Below are 26,536 nucleotides of genomic sequence, written 5' to 3' on the forward strand. Positions count from 1 at the left end.
GTCTGATTGTGTAGGCCTTACTGTAGAATACATATACTCCAACAAAGATACATGAAGACTCAAAATGCTGTGGAAAAATACAAATATTTATTGTGAATGTTTTTTAATTTTCCTAATTATTCTACTGTATTCCTTAAAAAAGTCATATTTGATGACTACGTTCTAATCTGTAAACCCGAGAAAGATTTTCATAATTTGAAAGTATTTCAAATAAATGGATAGCAAAACACATAAAATAAAACAAATGTTGAAATTATTACACAGTGTTATGTGATCTACCGATATAATTTATTCACAATCAGTCATTCGTGTCTCCCGTATTGCACGCTTTTTATTTATTTTTTCTCGAAATCAAAATGTTTAATTAAAATGAGTGAAAAAAAGAATAAAAGTATTTAAATAATTAATAGCATTTTTAATTAAGTGTTTGGTGATTGATGCACACAACATTTTTTTATTTCTTACAGGTTATGTAAAAAATATCAAATAAATTATCCTTAAACATCCCAGTTAAAATGACTGTCCTGACCCAAATACATCCCTCAAGAGATTAATAAATTTCTCCCATCGTTGGTAAAGTAAACGAAATATTGTTTTTGCATTTTTTATTCAACTAAAATAACATTAATCAACAAAAGGTCTATTGGTATTTTTTTCTGGGCTGATTTATTTGATCGTGTACTTCACCCGTGTGTTTGAAAGTGACCGATAGTAAGTGCAAGTCTGTCAGGCAGATTTATCCATTATTTACATCAATAATAGATGTATCAAGCGGCCAAAGCGGCGGCAGGGATCGGAGATGCGGGGAGGGGTCTGCGCCGCAGATCCCTCAATCCTTTTGGCTGGAGATAAGACGAGGAGGAGTGGCCGACGGGTAACCGAGAGAGCACCGAGGGGCAACAGGGAATCACTAATGAGAGAGAGAGAGTCAGGAAGAGAGAGAGAAAGAGAGAGACTCATCATCATCATCAAAGACGCGCTCACTGACTAGATTAGAGAGTAGAGGAGCAGAGGAGCGTCGGGCTTTATCCAAATAGTGGAAGCGAGCACCGACCGTCCGCAGCGTGCCTGGCCGCTCCGAGACTTCCTCTCCCCGGCCCTGTGAGCTCCAGCGCCCCGCTCCCTCTCCGGTAGAACTACTATGGGTTGTGTCGCCAACTCCACCGGGACTGAGGTGCTCCTGCAGCTGGAGGCTCTCCGCAGCGCCGCGCAACTTTCTCAACTATTCCGGCTCACGGAGAAAAGAAAGGTCAGGTCGAAAAAACGTAGAGAAGTTGTCGCTTTGCTTAATAATAATAATGTTAATAATAAGCCGTACTATTTTCATTGATTTTAGGCCTTTGCGCCTTTTGTCCTCTCAAGAGCACTAGGTCTTGGAAGTTGGTTTCGCTGGCCTCTGTGTGACTGTGTTTGTGAATGAGTGTAATGAGTGCCTACCTTTTTGGGAGTCATTATTCAGTTGGTGCAGAGCGCCCCCCTGTGTTGGAGAGGTCACAGCTTCTGCATGCAGATTGAAGTGGTTGTTTGCGCTGTTTCATTGGGACGTATGAAGCTGTGATATTTTATACACGTTAGATTGTTATGCAGTTTAATTAATATGCCTTAGACTATATGTTTAATCTAAGGTTGGTTAACGGATGTTCACATGTTGGGAAGAGATCTGATAAGGCCTTGGTTATTAATGGCCTCTAATATTTCCATTCATTCCTGTTTTTCCTTCGCATTTACTTCCAGGGAAAAAACTCATTATCTAGCAGTCATTTATCTCTGATCACACAAAGTAAATAACCTCAATCAAATGAATGAATGTGTGCAGTTAAAGATCCAACATTTCCCGGTTTACTGCAGCTGTAAATGAGAAACGCATCAGAGCAGCTGAGCTGTTTGATGTTTATTTTTGTTTCGCTCACCACTTTTCTTTCAGACTGTTCAGACTCATTACAGCAGTATTTGTATCGTCTGGATTTCATCTGCATTTTTTTCAAAGTTTAAGTAATTATTTGAAAGAACGCTGACCTATGTTGTGTTTTATTTTCAGGTGATTTATAACGGGGGGCGCGCATATTCGTTTTGTATTCGTTTTGTTTAGGCCTATTTATAAATTCTGAGTAGAATAATATAAATACATGTCGTGTGTCATGCACTTCACACACAGTCCCGCTTTTAACTAGGCCTATACATTTTTATAAAAATATGTTTCCATAACTCCGTAGGCTATATCATGGACAATGTATCCTATTTAAGACATGTCTGGTGTTTTATTTAACCACAAAATTAATATGCTAATATTATATGTTTCGACTGTGGGACCTTTCGATATTAACAACATTGGGGTTCAGACTTATTAATTCCATCTTTACATTAAGTTAAAGTCCCCCTCTCTCTTTTTCTCTCTCCGCAGATGTATTATAAAGCTGTCCGGGACATTGAAGCAGGGGAGGAGCTCTTAGTGTATATGAAGGACGGTATTTTCCCCGAGGGATCCATGGCACCCAACCTACAAGGTAAGATTAATGCGCGTCATTAGCGCACATTTTAAACAAACTCCAACCTGCATCCTGTGCTGCTTTCGCGGTCAACACACTGCATAACCTCGCTAATGTGACGAGGGAAAATAAACCATCGCCCCTTTTAAGAGTTTTTTGCTCAAGAAATGTGAATTACTCGAATCATAAAGTTCCATGATGCAATTAAATCCCGCATTAAAGCATCTGGTTGAAGGCGTTTTTGGACCTGTCATTTAGAATAGGCCTGACAATAATGAAGGCTGGTCTGAATTGTGCGCTTCCAATGCGGCAATGTAATGGGCCTCTGTTCCTGTAATACTGTATCAGAGCGTCAATTGGCACTTGTCAGATTCCATCCATTAAGTGAGTAGAGATTTTCAAATAACGGAAAGCCAGGAGAAACCCGAAAATATTAGTAAGTTATGTAGTCGTGAAGACTGCATACATGGGAACCTGCATCCGAGAGACTGGAACTTCATTTGTCACATCGACCAAAATATAATAACAAACATATTTACAATTCACAAGTCTACGCTGCTGTATTCCCCTAAAAATGAAGCCTTTAAGTATGCATTTTAGCATTTTTTTTTTTTTCGTTCAGTGTAATAATGTCCCTGGTAGTCAGACTGTCTTCTGAGCATAATAAAAAAAACAAAACAAAAAAATAATTACCTAACCAATTCAAGTTATTCAATTGCAAAACTACAATATAAAATGATTATGGAATCATCACATGTGGTCCATACTTGATAAAACATTAATGGGATTCAAGTTGATTAAACCTGATGTAGTAGCCTGAAATGTGTTTATTAATCCAGTTTTACACTCGTTTTTAGTTAAACATGTGTTAAAGATGATGGAAATTACAATTGATTTTGAGAAATATATGCTCTCGAATATAAAAAAATAAAAATATGATGTGACTTTTATCCATAATCTTCCATATAAATGTATGTTAGTTTGATCTTTGCTGAGTTACAACACTACAATCTGTAAGGTCCTGTGTGTTAAGTGCCCTGCTACACCTTGCTTTACAGTGCTGTATTCATACTGGCTCACATTTCAAAGTGCGTCATGTTTTTAGGTGCTCTCACCGCCTGTCTTCCCTCTGAGTGGGTAACCCGACTCACTGTACTCACTACCTTTCAACCGTGCCTATATGTCAGAATGAATAAATCCAATATTTTATCTCATAATCGTACTTGGACAGCTGTTCACTGTCGATCTGGGCTTTTCTTTCAAAGTTCACTGAAGCGGAAAAGGAGCCTTAGTTCCGCTGTATTTCTTTAAACATCTTGGATTTATTGTGGCGAAAGGCTGTTGTCAGGTAACATTGTTTTGTTGTGTATCCAGTCTGTCTGGAACCACAGATGAAAACAGAGATCAGATTACTCTTACTTGTCATTGACTATAAAATGGTGAAGGAGGAGACCAAGATGTTTCGTGAGATGCACCGTTTGTGCACAGATCTCCATGCCAGGGGAAACGGGAGCTCAAAGCAAGCTTGATTATTGAAAAGAAGCAGATTTCCCTGTTATAGGAGTGCGTTAAAGATGGAGCAGACTCGTACATGATGTATTCAATTCCTCTGTGTGTATGTAAAGTATAGAGAGGGGGAGGCAGGCAGATAGAAAAGTGAAACACTCCACCTGCCAGAATTTGTGTGTCATAGTATTGGTGTTGTGTCGTTCTGAAAGAGGGATGAGGGAAGACACAACAAGTGTTACACTTCCTCCACGGTTTGTGAGAGAGACAAAAAAGCAGAAAGAGTGTTGGACAAAGAGAGACAGTTAAAGCACCTATACTGAAGGGATGAGTGTCTGTTTTGTCTCGGTGTATTTGAGTGTGTGTTTGCGAGAGAAAGGTAGCAGGGCTGAGTGGGAGCTTGGCAGTGCAGAGCCGCTCTCTGTGTCTGGCTTATCGGAGAAGGAATTTGAAGTAGAGGACTTGAGGAGTCCCCTGAGACCTCACCCATGCTCCCAGATTAGCTGCTAAACTGCACATAATTGTGCTTCCCTTCGTCTCCCAGAGAGCTATTAGTCTCCCCGTTATTACCCCCCCCCCCCCCCCCCACACCCAGACCAGACTTTCTGAAAAAACAGAGGCTCGCTGGTGCTCATATGCACGCACCTTTATTTATGTGAGTCCTCAACGAAACACACGTGCATGCACTTCTGAGTGTCCACACAACATTGTTTTTATATCAACTCCAACATTCCAACTGCAAGTGGGATTTGCAACTACTTTTATCATTCACACACACTTTTCCAAATTCAACCAACGTCTTAAAGGCGACACACAAAAGCGTCTGAGTGCTTACAGCGTCAGAGCAAATGCAAAGCCTCTCGGTGTTGATTGCTCCCTCTCCATGAAACATGCTCACACTGGTGTCAAAGTAAGCAAGTTAGTTTAGCATGTGAGCTCAGTGTAATGGCCCATTGACCAGAGGGTTATTTATCCTTCTCCCCGAGGTTAGACACATTGATGTTGCTGCACTAATGCCCTTTTAATGCGCCCAAGAAGTTTCCAGCTGGATAAACGGTTACATGCAGTAGAAAACAGGTGAGCCATGTAAGTCATCTTGGATAAACTCATTTAGTGCACCTTGAGATGACTGATGGGTGTGCGTGGGCTGTTGGGACTTCAGGGGGGGGCTGACTCAGGCGGTGGCAAAGGGGGTATACTGTAGCAGGTTGGCGCTGAAATCACCATGAGGGTGGCACCACTATTCCCCTGCTTACCTCTGTTCCTTATGGCTCATTCTTTTTGGAGAAAGTTCACACACACACACACACACACACACACACACACACACACACACACACACACACACACACACACACACACACACACACACACACACACACACACACACACACACACACACACACACACACACACACACACACACACACACACACACACACATTATTGCCTGTGCACAAAGACACTCCACTGGGCTTTCCCCGATCTGTTGAACTTGGCATCTGAGTCAGGAACTTGCTATTGAAAAGACTGGCCGAGTTGTATGTGTTTGACCTTGGTGGTGAGAAGTATTGCAAAGGTTATCAACATGGAAGGGGAAGACCAGTCGCTATTGTTTCCCCTGTGGGCCATTACACCTCTCAAGAAAACACTTGCTTTAACAAGCAATTAACAGTGTTAATGAAGGCTACATCTCACCGCTAATTGATTTCCATTTTATGGGAATGTCAATTGATTGTTGCTTTTACCAAATGGGACTCTCTTTAGCTGTAACTAACATACAGCTAGGTAATAGATGTCCACTCTTGTTGAGGAATACAAATGGTTTAGTTTAGGGTGATGTATTAGGAAGACATGTTGTCACATAATGGTGAAACTAGATATTTGTGTTTTTTCCAACAGAAATAAATACAGAATGTTGCAGTTTATTACAGATTTAATATGTTTTAAAGTCTTCTTTAAGCATTTAATTAGGATTTCAATTGATGTTATATGTTTCTTGAAGGACACATTATTTCAGGAATTGTGTGATAACTAAACAACTTTGTTTGTTTCTGTGTGTGTGTGTGCAGACGAGCAGATGTACCGGTGTGAAGACTGTGATGAGCTGTTCTCCTCAACACTTGAGCTGCGGCGGCACCAGAAGTATTCATGCACCAGTAGTGGCTCCATCTTTGACACACTGAGAGAGGACTTCAAACAGGAGCGCGAGGACAGCGACGAGCCTATCCACGAATGTAAAGACTGTGAGAAGATCTTCCCGAATGAGTACAGGTACACAAATATGTGATAACTATTCATTTGTTATCCATTTGTACTATGGTTGCAACCATTGCAACTTGCCTGATCCATTGAATCCACTGATGGTGTTGTGCTCTCCTGATGTAGTCTGGGCCAACACATGATAGTCCACACAGAGGAGAGGGAGTACAAATGTGACCAGTGCCCCAAAGCCTTCAACTGGAAGTCCAACCTCATCCGTCACCAGATGTCACATGACAGTGGCAAGCGTTTTGAGTGTGAAAACTGTGATAAGGTACAGCATACCCGGCACGTAAGTTGTGCACTGCACACACAGCATTAATCTGCATCAGAAATTCACCTGGACTTGTTTTTTAGGCTGCATACACAATGGTTCTCAACACTGATTTAGTCACTCTGAGAAAATAGCATTCTTTTCATTGTTTGTTATGGCGTACATTTTAAGTTCATACGCTTATTTTAAATTTCAGGTGTTCACAGATCCTAGCAACCTTCAGCGTCATATCCGCTCCCAGCACGTGGGGGCACGTGCTCACACATGTCCTGAATGTGGCAAGACCTTTGCTACTTCGTCAGGCCTCAAGCAGCATAAGCACATCCACAGCAGTGTCAAACCCTTTATCTGTAAGTCAGAGCTTTAAAAGTTAAAGCCTTATTTGATACAGTGTATTTTTTTAACGTATTTCCTTTTACCTCATCTAATTGTCCATCACCTTCCTGTATCTTACTTCTCCATTTCCTTTTTTTACATAACCTGAACCAATCATACAGGTCAACGGATCATTATGTGTATTAAGATTAACTTAATTGTGTACTCCAAATAATAGATTTGACCTTAATCTTTCTTTCCCCAGGAAACTTGATAACATATTGTTTAGATTCGTTTTGACTACTACTTTAATAGTGATAGTGGATAGTTATGCCTCATTTTTGTGGAATTTAATACATAGTGTTTGTATTTTCTATTTGGTCAGCACTTACCATTCAGTAATTGTGTTGCTGTTGATTCGGTATACAAAGTTAGAGACAGTGTTAAAATGGGTTTAACCAGGCCCTGATGGGCTGCCTCCTTTTGTTCCCCCAGGCGAGGTGTGCCACAAATCCTACACCCAGTTCTCCAATCTCTGCCGCCACAAGCGCATGCATGCTGACTGCCGCACCCAGATCAAATGCAAGGACTGTGGACAGTTGTTCAGCACTACCTCCTCCCTCAACAAGCACCGTCGCTTCTGTGAGGGCAAGAACCATTATGGCTCTCCAGCAGGGATGTTCAACCCTGGCATCCCCATGAGCTCCAGTCCCATCATGGCTAAGATCAAGTCTCACCACCCCCACCTTGCAGGTCTAAACCAGTCAGGTTTAGGCTTCACTGACTACTTTCCCTCCCGACCTCACCCTCACGCTGGCATGTCCTTCTCCCCTGGACCCCATGGCTTCCCATCCCTCCCTCATGGTTTCCCAGGTATCTTCTCCCAGTCACTCTATCCGCGACCACCTTTATTGCCGGCTAGTTCGTTGCTAAAGAGCCCGATGGGCGGTGGCAGTCAGGAGGTGAAACTTCCTCGAAGTCCCCTAGATGCCCCTCCACTGTCCATGGTTAGCTCCACAAACAGCAATGGAGGAAACTTTTTGAGTCAGCTGGAAGACAAAGAAAAAGAGAACAAACTGGATTTGTCTTCTGGAGAAGCCAAGACAAAATCTAAGCTTGCAGACATGTCTGATGGTAGTGACCTCGAAGACGTTAATACCACAAGTGGGACAGATTTGGACACCACCACTGGTACGGCTTCAGGTGATGGTTCTGACCTGGAGAGTGATGGAGAGAGTGAACGTGAGCGAAGTGGTAAAAGAAGGAAGCAGTCTGAAGCCATATCAAGTCAGGAAGGCCACCAGTTAGAAGACATGAACAGTGCGTTGATATCAGCCATGTCTAGTTCTGGTAACTTCGCTATTGATCGTCCCTTTCTTTCATCTGCATCCCATCACTCCTTCTTCCCTCCACCTGATGAGCAAGCCCTCCCGCCCACCCACACAAATGCCAATGCAGTCACCACAGATTCCATCAAAGCCATCGCCTCTATTGCTGAGAAATATTTTGGTCCAGGTTTGATTGGTCTCCATCAGGAGAAGAAAATGGGTCCATTGCCCTACCATTCTATGTTTCCCTTCCAGTTTCTACCCAACTTTCACAACTCCCTCTATCCCTTCAGTGCTGATCGAGGTGTCCTCAATCCTAACATGTTCTTTAAGGCAGAGCCCAAGTCACCTCGCGAGCAGCTGCACAAGATGGCTTCTGGTGCCCCAGGAGTTCCTGCTTCATCAGGAGAGTCCGCATTTGATCTCACCACAAAGCCCAAGGAGACTAAGTTAGCTCCTCCCACCCCAACACACCCCTCAAACCCCAACAGTAGTACTGCGAGCAGTAGCGGACCTTCAGCGAAATCTAGTGGTGAAGAACAGCCATTGGACCTCAGCATTGGCGGCCGGAGCCGAGGTGGTCATAATGGTGTGGCAGCTGAGCCACATCATAGAAAGAACCACCTATACGGAGTTGGAAAGGGGGTCTCCGTCAAGGACGAAAACCCATCTGGGTTTCCACACCCCCATTCCCATTCGTTGCACCAATCCTCCATCGCCCAGCACCAGCAGCACCATCCCCAGTCACACCAGCCTCCACCCCTGCACTACGCCAAGCCCTCCGCATTCTTCATGGACCCCATATACAGGTATTTCTGCCCTGATAAGAACAGAAACTGCTATTTCCACATGAACATGTTTAAATGTTCACACTATAAAAAGAGGTTGGCGTTTGAATATTTGATTGGAGGTTTGATATGAAATTGGTACGTAACCCTCTGCCTTGTTGTTGGTCCAGCAGGGTGGAAAAGAGGAAGCTACTCGACCCCGTGGGAGCTCTGAAGGAAAAATTCCTCAGGCCCTCAGCACCACTCTTCCATCCACAGGTAAGCTCACGCCATTTCCACAGACACAAATCCAGGAAGGCTCTTGGTTTAATGTTAGGTAGAAACAGGAAATGGTACGTGCACTTTGAACAAAACCTGCAGCAAGGGAGTACCAAACAGGGGAATTGACCTCCAGGTATTGCATAAAGGCTGATTATTCCCAGATGCAATCGACTATTATTTTCAAACCATGTATTATGTGAAAATACCTCACTCTCGCCTCCCACGCTGCTGCAACCTGAATTGATAGGACCCTATGCACCATCATTCCACAGTGTTGATGTTATTTTCTCAAGGGTTCTGTATGATTTCTTCCTTTGTTTACTGAATGGCGCCTGTGTACCTCGTCACTTCTACCTTTTCTCAGAAGACATAGTCTGTTATCGCAGCCCCTTTGATAATCAGTCACATTGTTTGACTGTCCCCAGACCCTCCCTACCTCTACAAATCTTGATTACAAGCAATGATAGTATTAATAAAAGAGAGAATAATAACCGTTTGAATTGTAGCAAACTGCCTCTCTTGGCCACGCTAATCTTAGTTGTGGCATTGTTTCATGTACTGGGAGCCCTACAGGCCAGCTAATAACTCAACCCCCTCCAAGTTCTTTTTTTCTGTGGCTGGCTGGCTGGCTAGATAATAGCACCGTGTCCATCAAGGACATCCTGTGTTTGTCTCCAGGAGAATGGGGGGCTCTCTTGGGGAAACAGTTTAATCTGACCTGGAAATCTGTGTCCTCTATCAACTGTGACTTTGCAAAACACTCATTTGGTGCAGAGACAGACAGATACATTTGAACATGAACAAGCATTTTCATATATGACATTAAACTATGTGTGTAGTTAAGCCTTAACAAATGAGTGAGTACATTCATCCTGTTCTCATAACAGTGTATTATTCATCATAGGAGGATGAGATCACATCTCATCATTAATCAATACCCCCCGTTGTTACAGTTTTCACACACAACCTTCTCATAAGAGTCCCAGCTGGGATCCTCCCAGTGATCCAAACACAATGCCACCTCTAATTCAGTCTTATGACGGAATCCCTCCACCCGTTCTCAGACTGCGAATAAACACATCGAGACGGAGTGTCTGTCCCTGTCTGTCCCGTCCTGTATTCACTAAAAAAGGAAGGATGTAAGCTGTTTTGGCAAATAAACTCCTACATAGCTCGCCCCCTTTGTTCACAAGCTTCTAGGAGCGGGGAAGCGGCTATCAGTTGGGGGTATCTAAAACTATATTGTACAGCTCCAATCAGGGCTCTTGAATGCCTCATTTAGCCGTAACAGTAGCTTCTGCAGAAGACGGTAAGAGGCGGAGAACAAAGCACTGAATCAGGAGGTGAGGGTGTATTGAGTAAGGGGGGAGCAGTGGAGGAATGGTACTTGAGTGTTTGTGAATGTGTTATAGGTCAGGGAGGTGACTCGCTTTTAGCACAAACAAGGCTAACCTCTGATATACTGCTTCCTCAAAGCTTCCGCTCTCTGTCTCCTCCCTCGCTCTCTGTTTTTTCTGACATTGTGTCTTTGTTTTCAATGTTTCCTTTGCTCTTTTAACACACACACACACACACACACACTGTATATATGTATTATATATATATATATAATTCAACTTTTAATATCTAAGAAACACCACAATCTCAATGAATTTGATCCACTTAAGAGAACATCTCTTTAACAATAACATTTGAAAATATTTGATCTCACCTGCTCCCTTTTGTGTTGTCTGCCATCTCCTCAGATGTCAGCCATGGAGAACATGACAGAGAAGCTGGAGAGCTTTGGTGCTCTGAAGCTGGACATGCCACACAATTCGCTTCAACACGCTCATCCACTGTTCAATTTCCGCTCCCCTCCACCTTCCCTCTCAGACGCCATCCTCCGCAAAGGCAAAGAGCGTTACTCCTGCAGGTAAGCGCATTATTCACAGTGTTTCTGTGTGTTTTTACATACATGGAAACTGCATCAAATGTTTGCAATGACAATAAAATACACTGAATACTCAACTACCCTTTCTGTCCATTCTGCCCTCCAGGTACTGTGGGAAAATCTTTCCTCGTTCGGCAAACCTCACAAGACACTTGCGGACACACACAGGGGAACAGCCCTACAGGTATTCTACTCGTTGATCCTTCTGACATGCTATTTGCCATCACAGACAATGTGTTTTCCTTTGTACGGCACCTACTCTCCAAACTTGGCATCCCTTTGCTGTGCTCTGCTTTTGTTTTGTTTTTGCTTCGCTGAATCAATTTCTAGATTCATTGTACTTACTTGACCGTGATCCCAATGATTTAGAAGTAATTTTCTTAAGAAATAAGGTTAGCCTTAATAAACATTTTGTTTACCTCAGTAGGTGGATAGTAACATCTCCATTAATACTGTCCCTGCTTAATATGCCATGCTTATTTAAACCCAAATTCCCAACCTTCTGCTCTCCTTTGACAGGTGTAAATACTGTGACCGCTCATTCAGCATCTCATCCAATCTTCAACGCCACGTCCGCAACATCCATAACAAGGAGAAACCCTTCAAGTGTCACCTGTGCAACCGCTGCTTTGGTCAGCAAACCAACCTCGACCGCCATCTCAAGAAGCACGAGCATGAGAACATTCCTGGTCAGTTTTCAACATCTATTACTCAGTTTTCTCTGAGACAAGTAAGGCTGTGAGAACTGAAACATAGTTATTGACCAGGGACTTGGTATGTTGTGTTATGCTAATGAGTTGAATGAATGGCTCATATTACCCATTTGGAAAATTCAAAATCTTCCCTTTAACTTGTGATTGATATAAAGTAGGAAAACCACTTAATTAAAGAATTCACACTTACGTTTCCTACTGTGTTGCCAAAAACAGCCTCCAGCGTGCCACTGAATAGAGGAACAGAGAGTTGTTGACTCAATGATTGCGCATTTGAGAATTGACATGTAGTAGTCCATGCTTCACAGTTGGGCTTTCTTAAATTGGGAATGACAACCTAATAAAAAACAAGGCAATACGCTTGGTTTCCACTTCATGCAATATATTATAACTTAGTGGAGCTGTACATTGCCAACAATACACAATTTCTTACTCAAATACCAAGGGATGCCAGTTGTTTTACTTGAGTGTGTTAATATCAGGCGCTTCATACCAAAGTCTCTATGGCAGGGTGCCCAGATGTTGTGTTTCTTAATGTTTCTTTGATTAGAACAGTGAACACTGATTCCAAATTCATAGTCAACTTAAATTAGGCCAGTGCATCTGCCGCTTAACATATTAATCATACATCCCAAAAACATATACAAAGAAAGCATTCTTCATCTTAACACAAACTCTGCTATACTTATAATTTGTTAACTACACCATCACTGTCCCGTGGTCACTGTTTACATTATCCAGTTTCAAAAAGTTTTCACCATAAGAAATGAACAACCCCAATGTTTCTTTTATAAACTATTAAAAAAAAAATGTGTACAAATACCCTTAATTTACTTGACAATTTCATTAAATTCATATATTGTGTATGTCTAATGATCATTTTAATCACGTCCTTGTGTGTGTTGTTGTTCTCCATGTGTGTTTATGTGTGTTGATCCTTCCCCCAACAGTGAGCCAACAGTCCGGGATGCTTTCCAACCTGGGAACCACCATCTCCTCTCCAAACTCTGAGCCAGAAAATCATGCACTTTTAGATGAAAAGGAGGACTCATACTTCTCAGAAATCCGCAACTTCATTTCCAACAGTGAGATGAACCAGGCCTCAAGCTCCACAGAAAAGAGGTAACAAGAAAACTTGCACGCACAGGCCACATTTGTATTAAGAAAAAAGTGATTACATTTGATCCATGAGGCTAACCCTCTACACCTCATGCCAAGCTCTAATTCTTACCCCAACCTCATTTTAAAACCTAACTGCAAGCCCAACTGTCAAGCAAAAATAACCGATGAAATGTCCTCACTATTAAGACATTTTTGAAACCTCTTCCCTTATTAGGAAATGTCGTCCTGACAGATATGGAAAAACAGAGACCAACACATGTTGTTAACTTAAAGCAACAGTTCATTAGTTCAGTACTTTTTTTTGTTACCCCTTTCTTTGCCTTGTACACAAATACAGCCTGCAAACACTTGGTGCACAGTGCCCTCTGGTGGGTACATTTGTATGGCATTATTGACCTGCATACTGACACGAACTTGAATTGGTTCAACTAAGTTATCTAACTGCAATTTGTATAAGCTATTGCAAATTAAATAAAACAAACAGAGCTCTACCTGCAGTTGTTTTAATAATATGCACTATTTATTTTAACTTTTGCACTTGTGAGTTGCTCTGATGTTTTTTGTGCAGACCATTGAGGGAAAAAGGTGTAGCACATAAACATAATATATTATATCTGGTATATTTGATGCATGTTGATTTATTAAAAATACAAATATTCTAGTTCACCTTTAAAACTTGCTTATAATAATTGTTTTCAATATTTTTCAAATTTCAGCCATGTATAAAGTTTTGCTAGAGCTGTTTATTGGGAAGAATTTAAATTCATATCTACAGTCATACAATGACGTTGGTAAATGAATCTACGTACCAGTAACTGGCAGGAGTGATCATCCTGTGTGTGTTTTGTTGCACTTTTAAAACCTTAACTTGTAAAGTGATTACAAAGGTTGTTGGATCTTTAATATAAACAGCCACCCTGTCCAGTAGAAGAAGAGTTGAGCACACTGCGTTCAGTCCTAAAATACTGTCTTAGTTTCTCAGATGGTGGGAAGTTTCAGGCCAGATGACTGAAAAGAAAGAATATTGCCTATATTCTTGACTCAATAAACTCTCTGTCCTGCTCTAGTTCTCAATGTGAATTCCTTTCTGGTAGTCTCACTTTCTGTCTGTCTCTTCCTCCACCCCCCTCTCTCTTGTCAACATGCATTATGGCCAGCAGACCCAGTGGCAACTAAGCCCCTCTACCATCTGGGATCAATACTGAGTCTCATCCACAACAAGCTGGTCTGACATTTTAATATCTGTAATTCAGACTAAGTATAATGCTTTCTGTCCTCCCACCAGACAGCCTGCTGTTTAGTTTCCCCTTTGAGTGACTGAAGTCAAACATGTTCATGGATGACTATCTGTAATCGCTCTTAACCGCCCGCGCAGAATAGTTTCTCTCGTTTGTCAGCATCATAGCCAGTCAAAATAAAAGTGCTGGCTCTTGTTTCTCACATGAAAACTTTGCCCGACCGGTTTACATAATGAGGAGATGCTGAGGCAGCACTTCTGCTCTGAGGGTAGGATGTTTCAAACAAACAAGTTAGGGGGTTTAGAAGAAAAACATTTCCAGCATTGCAGTGTTGCAGTCCTTAGGAGTATCTGTCTCCTCTGGACCGTATTCCAGGTCATAATTAGGGCTTGAATGAGGACCCAGGCCATGGCTGGAGCTCTATGGTTTGGATAAAACTACAGTTGGAGTTGGTTCCCTGTCTGGGACTGGGCTATAACGACTGGCAGTCTGGACCCTGAGGGGGACTCAGGTTGAGGCATTTATTTAGGAGATCCACTGATGATGGAGCTCTTCCCCCATCCACCCGCTATATCCATACCCCCAGCCCGCTAACACAAACACCCAACTGACGTGTTTAGACTAAATGACAAAACCCAGGGCCCCCTATATCAGAGCTACGCTTCTTTCTGCGTACACAGCATGGGCTTCTCCACCGCCAACCAGCTCCACAATTTGATTATGGTGATATTTAATCTAGATTGAAAGTGGAGAACTTTTTTGCCCCCCCCCAAAGTCCCCCTACCTAAATGTACCCACCCACTGTGTGTGACCCAATCCTGTCCCTATGCACCCCTTCCCAAAGGTAATCCTGTCCGAGTTGATAAATGTCCACTGTGTGGCAAAAAATGGAAGGGGTAAATTTGCCTTCCCAGAGGAAATGATATCATGAGCCATGACATTGTGGTCTGGGGGTGAGGAAGGGGGGAGGTTGGAGTGCTGGCTGGAAAATGTACAGATGGCAGGTCATAATGGTGGTGTGCTGATAGCCTGTTTGCAGATCAGCCATCGTCTTCCCTCAGTCACACAGAGTATGTTCCACCATTAAAGGGTGCAGAGGAGCCGGTCTGAGGCGGGCACTCTCATGCTCTGTTTCTGAGGAGCGGGCCAATTAATCATGTGTGGGCCGTTTGAAAAGCGCTCCGGGCAGACTGTCGGCACCAACACTGTGTGTGTGGAGTTGGACTGTGCCTGCTGTCAACACATTATTTATGTTTGCTCTCTGCTTGTGATGAGTCGTGTTTTTTAGATAGTCAGGAAATGGTTCCAGTCATCCAGCTGTAGACAGGACAGACAAACTAAAAAAAAACTATTTGTAAAAGAAGAAAACACATTTAAAACATGCATTAGCACCAGAGATATGCTTCCTTTTTTAGTTCTTCTATGCATCTTTCTTTTAAAACTACACTACCCATGATTCAGATTTATAGTGTATTTTTCCTTTGACTCTCCCTGATTGGCTGGGTAGACTGCTCACATTCGTATCTATTTTTATTAAGAAGCTTGGGGAGCTGTGTAAGTTGCTTTTTTTGGACTCGGACAAAATGTATGTTCTTTTGCATTTTTAGCAATGTTTTAGATTTTCTTTCCACAAGGGACAAGGACTGTCGCAGACCAGATACACATAACTTCACATGAGCTCTTAATGACTGTTTGTTATTCTAAAAGTCACTTATACGGAAGCTTATAAGAAACAGTTGCCAATAACACTCACACGTCCTCTCTACTTTGACCTTTGACCCCTCTGCAGATCAGACCAAGCCGAGGAGGAACGCCCACCCAGCCACAGTTTGTCCAACTCCAAGCTAGTGCTACAGGGGCTGGAGGAGGAGGACGAGGAAGTGGAGGGCGATGATGAGGAAGAGGAGGAAGGCAGCCTGACGGAGAAGTCTCACGACGAAGCGCCTGAGTCCCCATCTCCTGCCACAACAGGAGTGTATGAGGAAGACGAGGAGGAGGAAGAGACGGAGGCAGCTCCGTTAGCTATGAGCTATGAACACACTCGCAGGTATTCATTTTGTTGAAAACCACATAAGTTGGTTTAGCACTTAACAAACCTTTTAACAGAAACCGCCCGTTATACCTTCTCTTGATTGAAGCTAATGCCAATACCACAGACTTAAAACATGGATTTAATGTATAGATTCCCTTAAACAAAGCTAGAAAAAGACTGTTCCAGCTTTAGCTCCTACTCTTCTCTTCTTTACCTTCTCCTAGTTTGTTTCCTCTACCTGTCTTATATTAATCGTACCTCTTCTTTTCTCTTCTTTCACCTTAACTTCCTCCTTCCATTTTTCTTCCCCCATCCATCGCATTAACACTCCATCAATCTATTTACATCCATCCATTTACCCGTCCACCCATCCATCTCCCGACCCATCTATACTTCCCTATTTCTGCCGTCCATCCACCCCTCGTGTGCAGGTGTATAGACGAGGGCTCTCTCTTGGACCTCGAGGGTCTCCCCAGCTTTCCCAAGAGCCTGAAGGGGTTACGTAAAGCAGCCAGTGACGAGCAACCCTTTGATGTTAAAGACATATTTAACACTTCACTAGAGTCGGAGGCATTGAAAGAGACATTGTACAGGCAGGCTAAAACCCAGGTATGTGACTGGCTTTTGAATGTCCACTCAAAGAGGGATGGAAATGAGGAAGGAAAAAATGCCTCATGAGGCTTTAGAGATAAGATGGACTCTTTTAGGTTTTCAGATTCTTAAAAAATTTAAAAAATGTATTTATTTAAGAATGGCTGTAACTGTAGCTGGATTAAATTGCCTCTTGTCCCGCCCCCTCACCACTTTTCCTCTCACCTAACCTACTAACATTTTACCTGTAAACTGCTTTTACCTTTTCTGTGATCTTCAGTTTTATAACAGTCTAATGACTGCTTCTACAAAGAAGTCCAATAATGCAAGACTAATTACCAATAAACATCACCAATAAATGATGGCGCTCTGAAATAAGACCTAAATTAGACCTGCTTTACCAGGGTAAATGCGGGAATCCTGAAACTAAATTGAATAGCTTTTTTAAGTCTTTTTAAGACCTTTTCCATACATTTTAAAATCTCATCGCCATTTTGTGTTTCCGGAAATATGTCACACTATATTAGGTCATTTGAAAAGTCATTTTCAAATATGCCAGTAAAAGTATTTTCAAAAAGAACATTTTATTGTCAGATATTCCAATGTCAAAAAATACTCATTACTAATTTAATGTCCTAGCACAGTAGGTCATACACATATCAGTGTGGGGAAAAAACCATTGAGAAAAGATAATTATTTCTTAAGATGTGTTTGAAAATGTTGAGTTTCCTCCAATTAAAATCCACTTTTCTTCTCATGCAGGCTTATGCAATGATGCTGTCCCTCTCGGAGAACAACCCTTTGCACGCGCCCTCCCAGAACTCTCTGGATGCTTGGCTGAGTTTGGGAGGTGGACCGTCTGAGACGAGCAGCTTTCACCCGCTCAACCACATATAGACCAGAGAGAGTGAGCGAGACGAAGTGGGAGATTGAGTAGGAGGAACGTTAGTTTCACAAATGGATGGAAACAAAAGACTGAGTGAACATGAGTAGTAGAAACGTGGACGCCGGAGAAGAATCCAGTGTCACAAACATTTAAGATAGAAAGAATATGTTTGTGAGCATATGTGTGTTCATTTGTGTGTGTGTGTGTACGTGTGTGTACGTGTACGCGTGTGTGTACGCGCGCACGTGTGTGTGTGTGTGTGTGTGTGTGTGTGTGTGTGTGTGTGTGTGTGTGTGTGTGTGTGTGTGTGTGTGTGTGTGTGTGTGTGTGTGTGTGTGTGTGTGTGTGTGTGTGTGTGAATGAGTTAGAGAAAAGGAGGCAGAGATCGTCCCTGGATGAGGCGTCTTGCAAGACTCTGTCAAAAAGAAAGCACTGCTAAGCTCCTGTTGATGTGAAGGACATGTTGAATGCTTCTCAACAGCATTGAAACTCTGCATTACTCTAATCCTCCCCAAGTCCACAAGGCTCACTCCAGCACCACAGAGACCCTGTGTAAGGCTCTCTTAAAAACACTTAATGACTAGTACGTCTCTAAAGTCTGTGTACACCTCCTTCTACAAGCACTGCAGCATCAGCACTGCGTTAGCACTGCATGTCCACATGGTGGTGCTGTTTCACCAGGAACATAGTGGGCGCGTGCACTATTGTCTCTAGGTTTCCCGCACCAATCACGTGCGACTCATGAACTGATCTTGTTTCAGTTTTAACCGCAGAATCAACAATAGCACCGCACTAAATGTTACTTGAGGACATTTCAGTTCCAGTAGACTGTTGATTTTTGATGATTACATGGAGAATGACGTTCAATGTTGAAATGTGCAAAGCAACTGGTGATTTTGATGAGCTATCTGGGACATTAGCCATTGTAATTGGTTACCCAATTTGATCATGCTGAAAATGAATTTAAATCATACTCAAAAAATGAGGAAAGTCTTTCTCTGCTTGTTTATTTCATCATCATTTGTTAATTGTATTCACTTTCTCTCCTCTTAGATACCACAGTATTGTTTTGTTGTAGGCACCACAGTGCGAAATTGTTAATATAATTATTTTAGAGAAGGACCAAAATTGTATGATATTGTCATATGATGTACAAAATAACCTAGATGTTCATAGCAAGAGTGGTATGTGCCAAATAACCCATAGAAAATGTTTTGTTCTCTGACAATCATTTAATTTCCAAGGGGCTTGCATTTGCTGTCATCGTTCTTTTTTGTTTTCTTATTACGCTCTTATATATTTGATTTCAGAAGTGTGTGTATGTATTTATTTTTGGTTGTTTTGTCATGACTGGAGGAGTGAAAATGAAGATGTCATTTTATCCCTCTTCTCTTGATACTGAAGGAATGAACGCCTATCAGAACCTGAGGGAGATTCTGAATCTCTGGTTTTGATGCGTTAGTGTGCCAAAATTTGAAAGAACCCATAAAATTAATTGTTTTTATTTATAGTGAAAGATAGCTGTAGTTAGCTCAGATACTATTTGGCAATGTAACGTCCTGCAGTGTTTAGTTTTTTCATGTTACAATTCAACCATTTACCCAGTATGCTGAGTGTGTCCTTGAATTGGGTGGAGTATTATAGAAGGAGACTTGGACACCTTTCACTATGAATGTCAGAGAAGGGCATTACTTTGTCACATTATGGAATCTGACTAGTTTCTAACACGTCAAGCTCCTTTTCCCCTCTGGTTTTTTATTTTGAACATGCAGGGTAAAAAAACATTATTCGTTTTTTATTTGTTTTCCTATATTATATGGTCTAAAAGTCTAAACACAAAGTCTGCATGAACATCTGGTCTTCGCTGCATTGGAGCAACAGAATCGCCTATCATGCAAGAATGAAGGCAAGGACTCATGAAACCAACAACACTAAACAACCGGTGGTTTTAAAATGTACATAATTATGTCAGTATGTCTTTCCAACACATGCAAAACGGGACAGGAAAAACATAAACACTTGATCATGATTTGGACTAATTATTCCCTGTTTTCTGAGATCATAGTAAAAACTCATTCCATGTTGTCCACTAGGTAGCTGTGTCATGGAGGGCATGAGTCATTTTACTGTAGATAACTGTAGATAGCTGCCGGAGCAAGGGGGTGGTCATTGTCAATTGTTGTTGCCTTGGTCCTCCCTGCGTGCTGGGACTCTCACAACTAGGCCTGATGCTGTTTTTTCAAAGTCGTACTTAAACCATGTGGGTCCAAGCCATAATCTGATCAGGCTTAGGTCTCTAGAAAACATAGACTCCAAAAACATTTTCAGACTGGTTTCATTTTCAGCATAGATGAGCAACCTAAATTGATAGATAGAACAATTGAAACAGAAGCACTGTAATTTGTATTCACGCCAGCAGGTGGTAGTGTGATGCTGGGACTGCTGCATCATCTAATTTTTCTAAAGACAAAAGTCTTTTTTTTTATTCTACTGAATGAGATTTAATTCATGGTAAACACATTGTTTTCACAAGTTGTGGTTATAAAACATAAAGGCTTCGGTTGCTATGTTTTAAGGTTGACTATATGTAGTAACTCATGTCATGGACTACTGTAATAAGTATGCGCTGTGTAAAGCTAAGGAATTGAAGGCATTGAAGTATTCAATTTTGCCAACTTCAGAACGTATTCTGGCAGATGGTCGCTGAAAATGGTTTCAGCATAATAGAACATGGTTGCTGTTCCGTTCCCCCCCCCCCCCCCCCCCCCCACTGTTACAGGAGAAAGTAAAAATATACTTACTGTTTCTTTTTAACTGTATAGTATTTTAAAGAATGAAAAAACAATGGTGCATTTGTCTGAAGAAAAAAATCATTGAAAAATATGGGTTTAAATGGATGGTGCTTGTTTTGTTTGAATCTGAGTTGTATATCGCCTCTGTTATGTTTATTGAAAACAAACAACAAACAAAAAAAAGATATTGTGCATGACGTGTTTAGCAGTCATAATGATGTCCATTTGTGAAATGTGTATCAAATCAAAAAATGATAAAAAATAAAATAAAAAAATTAATCCGTAGATGCACTTATTGTACATGTGGTTAGATTGGTAGGTTTGACTTCAAGTTCTTGACTGCCTTACAGATGTTTGGGCAGGTGGCTCTGAAAGACATTAGAAAAGACTTGGGGGAGAAGACATAATGAAAAACAATAAAGGATTGTAGAATAATATTGAACAATTCTGAAAAATTGCAGTTCTTTTGATGCTTGTGATTATTGAAGATGTACTTTAGAGAAATGTCATTGAAAAGATATGACTCTGATGTTAATTCTGTAGAATAGCAATGTATACCAAATGTAATCTTTCCAATGCTATGAAGAATTTATACATGAAATTGATATGCAATAAAACCTGTGTGCTTTTTAAATGACACGTCTAGTGTGTATCTATGAGTTGTCGGTCTCTGTCAGGAATAACTTCTGTGTATCTAGTGATACCTAGCATGTGTCGCAGGATTTATATTGTCATTAATGTTAGTAGTGTAAGCTAAAGTTAATGATCTGAGTAAACACATAGGCTGTTTAAAGTCATAGTATAGTATATCCAAAATATCAAATAAAATGAAATAGTATAGTATGTCGAAAATATCACAAAAAACATTCATAGTATATTAACGGAAATCCCAGATAAAAGCGACACAGTGATCAGCTCTGCTGCTTGTGCTGTGAAAAAGTATTTCACCATCACTGTCTTCATCAAGGTTAGCATTGACCATGGAACATTTAGATAGTACGTGAGGTAAAACATTTATAATAATTGTCCTTAGCACTACAGAATAATAAATAAAATATATTATATATACATAATTTATTTTTAGTTTTGAGGTTGCGACACACTGTTAAGAATTAACCTGAGCCAAAAATAATCTCAACACAATACCTTCAAGCTCTTGCTTTAGCCTCTCCACCTCAGTCTTCCGGTTCTTCTTCCCCTCAGTCTTCTGCTTTTTTTTTTTTAACAATTAGTTGATTGTCATGAAATGTGGTAAAGACCTCTCGATCCCTTAACACAGCAGGTCAAAATTGTAGTTAGACCAATGGTTTGGCTTATGTCTAAAACTATGCTCTTATCAGCCTCAACTGAATGTTGAGGTAGTGTTGATTAGCATATGTTAGCAGCACGCTTACATTCTAAATTAGTTTTTTGTTTGTGTGGTTTTTTTTTTCTTCTCCTTCCTACATGAACTGAACTCTGTAGATTGAACAGAAGAGGAGTGAACACAACAGACTAACAGTATCATTATTTGCAAGTAATACTGCAAAATGGTATAGTGAAACAACTATATGTAAAGACCTCCTGTAACAACGCAACGGTTCCTATGTCTTCCCTCCCCACCTTACACATACAGTACCTTCATTCTCTCTCTGAAGGTGCCTCATCTCCACCCTCTGTTCAGCCAAGGAGGCGCTCATCTCTCTCAGCACAGCGTGGATGTCTTGATGACAGGTCTGTTGGTGCTCAGACACATTTGTTGGTTCTCCTCCAGGATTCAGCATGATGTGGAACAATTTCAATGTCAGACTGAAGCTGAGCCGTAGAGAGAGAGCAGATCAGCAGCAACAGAGGAAAACACATGGGCATCTCCATTCTCAAAGTGGCAGTCTGTGCAGATCTACTTTAGAGTTGCTGTGGTAACCCCAGCTTTATATAGTGTCTTTTCCTGATCAATCATTACTGAAAATATTGACCATAAAGATGTGGAAAAAAAACCTTTGAGCATGTTCTCAGGAAAACAACAGTAACAACATAGCAGACAAACGTAAATGATCTGCAAGTACAGTGCCTGTATGATGGAGTTAAGCTCAAACATAATAATCAGTTTACCAACATTCAAAAAGTATATTTAGTGTTCACACACCTTCTTAGAAATCTAATTCTAGGACATTTCAAGGATTTACCAGAGCATATTACCTCAAATTCAAGGATCCAACGCAGCCTCATAAATGTACAAAAATGTCCTTCTGATAATATATTGGAGCATCTTGAAAACATCTTTGAAAACACAGCACTCAACAGTAAACAAGCTTTTCCTTTCGACTTATTCATGAAACGCAATTCTTGATTCTTGATGATGGTGTGTGTGTGTGTGTGTGTGTGTGTGTGTGTGTGTGTGTGTGTGTGTGTGTGTGTGTGTGTGTGTGTGTGTTTCAATTACAATTTAAAAACTAAAATATGAATAGACAAACATTAAAATCACCTCGTGGCAGTTAACAGTGTCAGTAAAAACAAGTCAATGTAAACGACATAATTATCATCTGTACTTGTTTAAACATTAACGACATAGTAAGATAAAGTGATCTCACTGAGCTCTTGAATGGCTGGACAGAGGAGTCACACCAACGGAAAGCCTCGCTAGTGGCCACGACCTTGGCTGGACAACCTGGAAGTCACTTAATAGACTGCGTGAGGAACAGGGGACGTGCAAAGCACTGATAAAAGTGTGGAACTTCACCACAGAAGACATGTGCAGCTGTGGTTTAGTGCAGGCAATGTCCCACCTACTGGAATGTGCCGATGCCCCCCGGTGCAGTCCAGAAGACCTGGCAGAACCTACCCCATCAGCTGTGGCCTGTGCCCGATACTGGCAGAACGACATCTGAGATTGCTACGGACTCGAAGAAGAAGACTGAGGTTGTTTATTGTCTGAGATAAACAAATACTTATCAGAAACCAAAGGTAGATGATTATAAAATACATGTCATTTTAGCAATAAAGAAATATGTTCTCGTTGCTTCCTCAATAAATCCAGAAGGGTAAGTTTAAAGGTTAGCTATCTTAACTTAAGCAAAAACGTTCATAAATATTCATATAAAATAAAATATGGCACAAAATCCCCCCCAAAAGAGATGTGCACTTCATGTGTAGTAATACAACTTATTTTGAGTAGATGTAGTTTTCAATTAATATATGCTTATTTTAATTTAATAATTTTCGTATAATATACAAAAATATTTTAGAATTGTTAAAAAAAAGAGGTGTGTCCTACTGATCCAGTCCAAACAGAAAGTGCTGCATTGATTTGGAGGCTTTGGGTAACATGACCACTTAGTACTTTGAGCAACGTATCAGGAAAACAACAATAAAAGCACAGCACACAAACAAATTAATTACTAGTACCTATATGCTGGATTTTAGGTCCCACATCTTTTAATAATTAGTTTATCACATTGTTAAAACACGTATTCACCGATCACTTGCCTTCCTAATAATAATAATAATTCAATGACTTTTCAAGGACTTTACAGGCCATATTCCCTCAAACAGTATAGTTTGAGACACTGATCAGAGTAGATTACTGTTGTGAAAGGAGCAGGCTTTAATGCTCAGAGACAAAGAAAGATGGTCTTATTTTTATCTTGGTTTTATGGAGATCATTGATAGACATGCACCCCGTAAATTTAGAGTAAAGGGACGAGACAATCCTTGGTTTTCTGCTGAGCTGTCTAGTCTCCTTCATGATAGAAACAAGGCCTGGGCAAAGGCTAGGAAATCAGGCTCAGAGATAGAATGGCTGCGTTTTAGGCAGCTAAGGAATAACTTCACTTCAAATGTAAAAAGTGCAAAGTTGAAGTACTATTTGTCAGTTACCACAGAAAACCTAAATAATCCTAGGACATTTTGGAAAGCAATAAAATCGATATCAACCGGTGAGATCCGTAATGAGCTACCTCCGTGCCTTACCACAGGATCTGGCCCTATATCGGACAGGGCCACTATGCTAAATTGCTTTAATGAGCATTTTGTGTCCTGTGGTTCTCTATTTGATTCTGTCACTAACTCTGCTTCTGTAAACACCACAGTCTGTGACTCTGAACAACGTGGTCTGGAAAACCCTTTCAGTTTTACCCCTTTTACTGTTGATGTTGTTCATGAAGCCTTATCTAAGCTAGATCCTAGGAAACCGGCTGGCCCGGACAACGTAGAACCTTTCTTTTTAAAGATAGCTGCAGACTTTATTGCTCCACCTCTTACTTCTCTTTTGAACCTCTCCCTCAGCACAAATACAATTCCAAAAGTATGGAAGTCTGCTTATGTCTTGCCTTTACTGAAAGGAGGAGAGGCAACTATTTTAAATAACTATAGGCTAATCTCTAAATTGTTAGTTCTGGCGTAGGTTCTTGAACGCCTAGTGAGTGAACAGGTAAAGGAGTTTTTATGTACAAATGACATCCTGTGTAAACAACTACTTGAACAGGTCTCCCTTGGAAAAGAGATCAATGATCTCAATGGGATTTTATCTGTATAAATAAAGGTTTGAAATTAAAGGAAATAAAGAGTTACAGTGATGGCAGACTGTCTCTTGCTTTAACACAGCAAAACAATATGTAGGTTGAGCGACAGAGACATAGACTTGGTTACAAGTTGAAGAACAAATTAAATAGCTGAAATGTTCAACAATGTACAATATATATATATATATATATATATATATATATATAAACTCAAACACATGTAATTGCTAATGTGCATTTTCAATGACTCTAAAGGCCAAAAATGGTTTATTATAACATCTACAATGAATGGTGTGAAGGAAATAATTTGGTATTATTTTAGTATTCTTTATAAAACAATACAAATATATATAATGTGGGTGATCAAATATTAAAAATACAGTGGTCAGTGAAAATAGGTCAATGTCAACAACATATATATCATCCACTTTGCTTATGGAACATTTAGTTGTTTTATTTAAAGAAACATCCGCTTATATATTTCAGTTTGCTAAAACAGGGTGTTTTCCTTGTTTAGGATACTGTATCATAAATCATTTTCACTACAAATGGTCAGAATGATCTTTTCCACAATACTTTGAAGTTGTTGCTTCAGCTTGTCCACCTCAGTCTGCTGTGACTCCAGGTTTGTAAGTTTAGCGGTTTGTGCTTGAACAACATTTAAAACATTACAACAGTCACATGCAACATGCATTTCTCATGTTTTTTTTAGTCTGTGAATTTGATAGTGTATTTGTCATTGCTCATTATACATTATCAGGGCTGCATCTTGACACATTACATTGAAGCTCTTGTTTTAGTCTCTCCCCCTCAGTCTTCTGCTTCTCCAGCGCAGTCTTCTGCTTCTCCAGCGCAGTCTTCTGTAAATCCAGTTCTTTCAGCTTAGTGGTTTGAGCTTGATGAAATAACCAATGCACGTGTATTGTTATTTATTGAACCATCCATTTTATTCCTGCAATACTTTTGTGTATTTCAGTTAATTGTTTAGTTCCTATTTTAGCCGTGTTAACATGACTCTGGATACAACAATGTGCATTATTCAGTTGCTTCAGACATTGTGATTTTACTGCCACCAGAAAGACATGTTGAGTGACAAACTGGGTTTCATTGGGCATGTTGGACACATCAAGTCAACATTATAGTAAGTCCAATAGCTTGGTTTATAACTCAACTACAGATGGTCCCATCGGCCTCAGCTGTATGTTACTGGGATGCTGATTAGCATAGCAGCATGCTAACATCCCAAACTTGTCTTTTGATAACCTCCTTCCTTTAGAAATAAATTTTGTGACATAAGACAATCAGTGGGATTGTCGAACATGTTCTTTGCAACATCAGATTATTGCTGTCGTTAAAAAAAAAAAAAAAGGTGAACAAGCATAGGCTATAACAATAGTTGTTCAGACTGAAAGTTGTTACATCTGTAAATGCATGTTTTCTTACGCAACTTTGAGAAAAAGGCTACATGAGGTTCCCTGAAAACTTTAACGACTGTTGTGATCTCTATATT

The 26,536-nt window shown here is 40.6% G+C and overlaps 1 protein-coding gene across 3 annotated transcripts in view; it reads left to right on the top strand.

Moving 5' to 3' along the window:
- The window catches only part of prdm16 (PR domain containing 16), a 177,987-nt gene extending 156,842 nt beyond the window's left edge, over positions 1-21,145 (top strand). Inside the window, exons 5-17 of one of the 3 annotated variants that reach the window (XM_071203820.1) lie at positions 2,402-2,504; positions 6,065-6,266; positions 6,381-6,546; positions 6,725-6,878; positions 7,339-8,980; positions 9,130-9,217; positions 10,966-11,135; positions 11,260-11,337; positions 11,673-11,842; positions 12,817-12,988; positions 16,016-16,273; positions 16,690-16,867; positions 17,612-21,145. In XM_071203820.1, coding sequence (XP_071059921.1) covers positions 2,402-2,504; positions 6,065-6,266; positions 6,381-6,546; positions 6,725-6,878; positions 7,339-8,980; positions 9,130-9,217; positions 10,966-11,135; positions 11,260-11,337; positions 11,673-11,842; positions 12,817-12,988; positions 16,016-16,273; positions 16,690-16,867; positions 17,612-17,746 — 3,516 coding nt within the window. In that variant the 3' untranslated portion in view covers positions 17,747-21,145. Of the gene's footprint in view, positions 1-2,401; positions 2,505-6,064; positions 6,267-6,380; positions 6,547-6,724; positions 6,879-7,305; positions 8,981-9,129; positions 9,218-10,965; positions 11,136-11,259; positions 11,338-11,672; positions 11,843-12,816; positions 12,989-16,015; positions 16,274-16,689; positions 16,868-17,611 lie in introns of all 3 variants that reach the window. The other 2 variants (XM_034088172.2, XM_034088174.2) reach the window with 2 other exon arrangements.
- Positions 21,146-26,536: the final 5,391 nt, after the last annotated feature.

This window comes from Pseudochaenichthys georgianus, chromosome 7 (genome assembly GCF_902827115.2).
Source record: "Pseudochaenichthys georgianus chromosome 7, fPseGeo1.2, whole genome shotgun sequence".
NCBI classification, from domain to species: Eukaryota; Metazoa; Chordata; class Actinopteri; order Perciformes; family Channichthyidae; genus Pseudochaenichthys; species Pseudochaenichthys georgianus.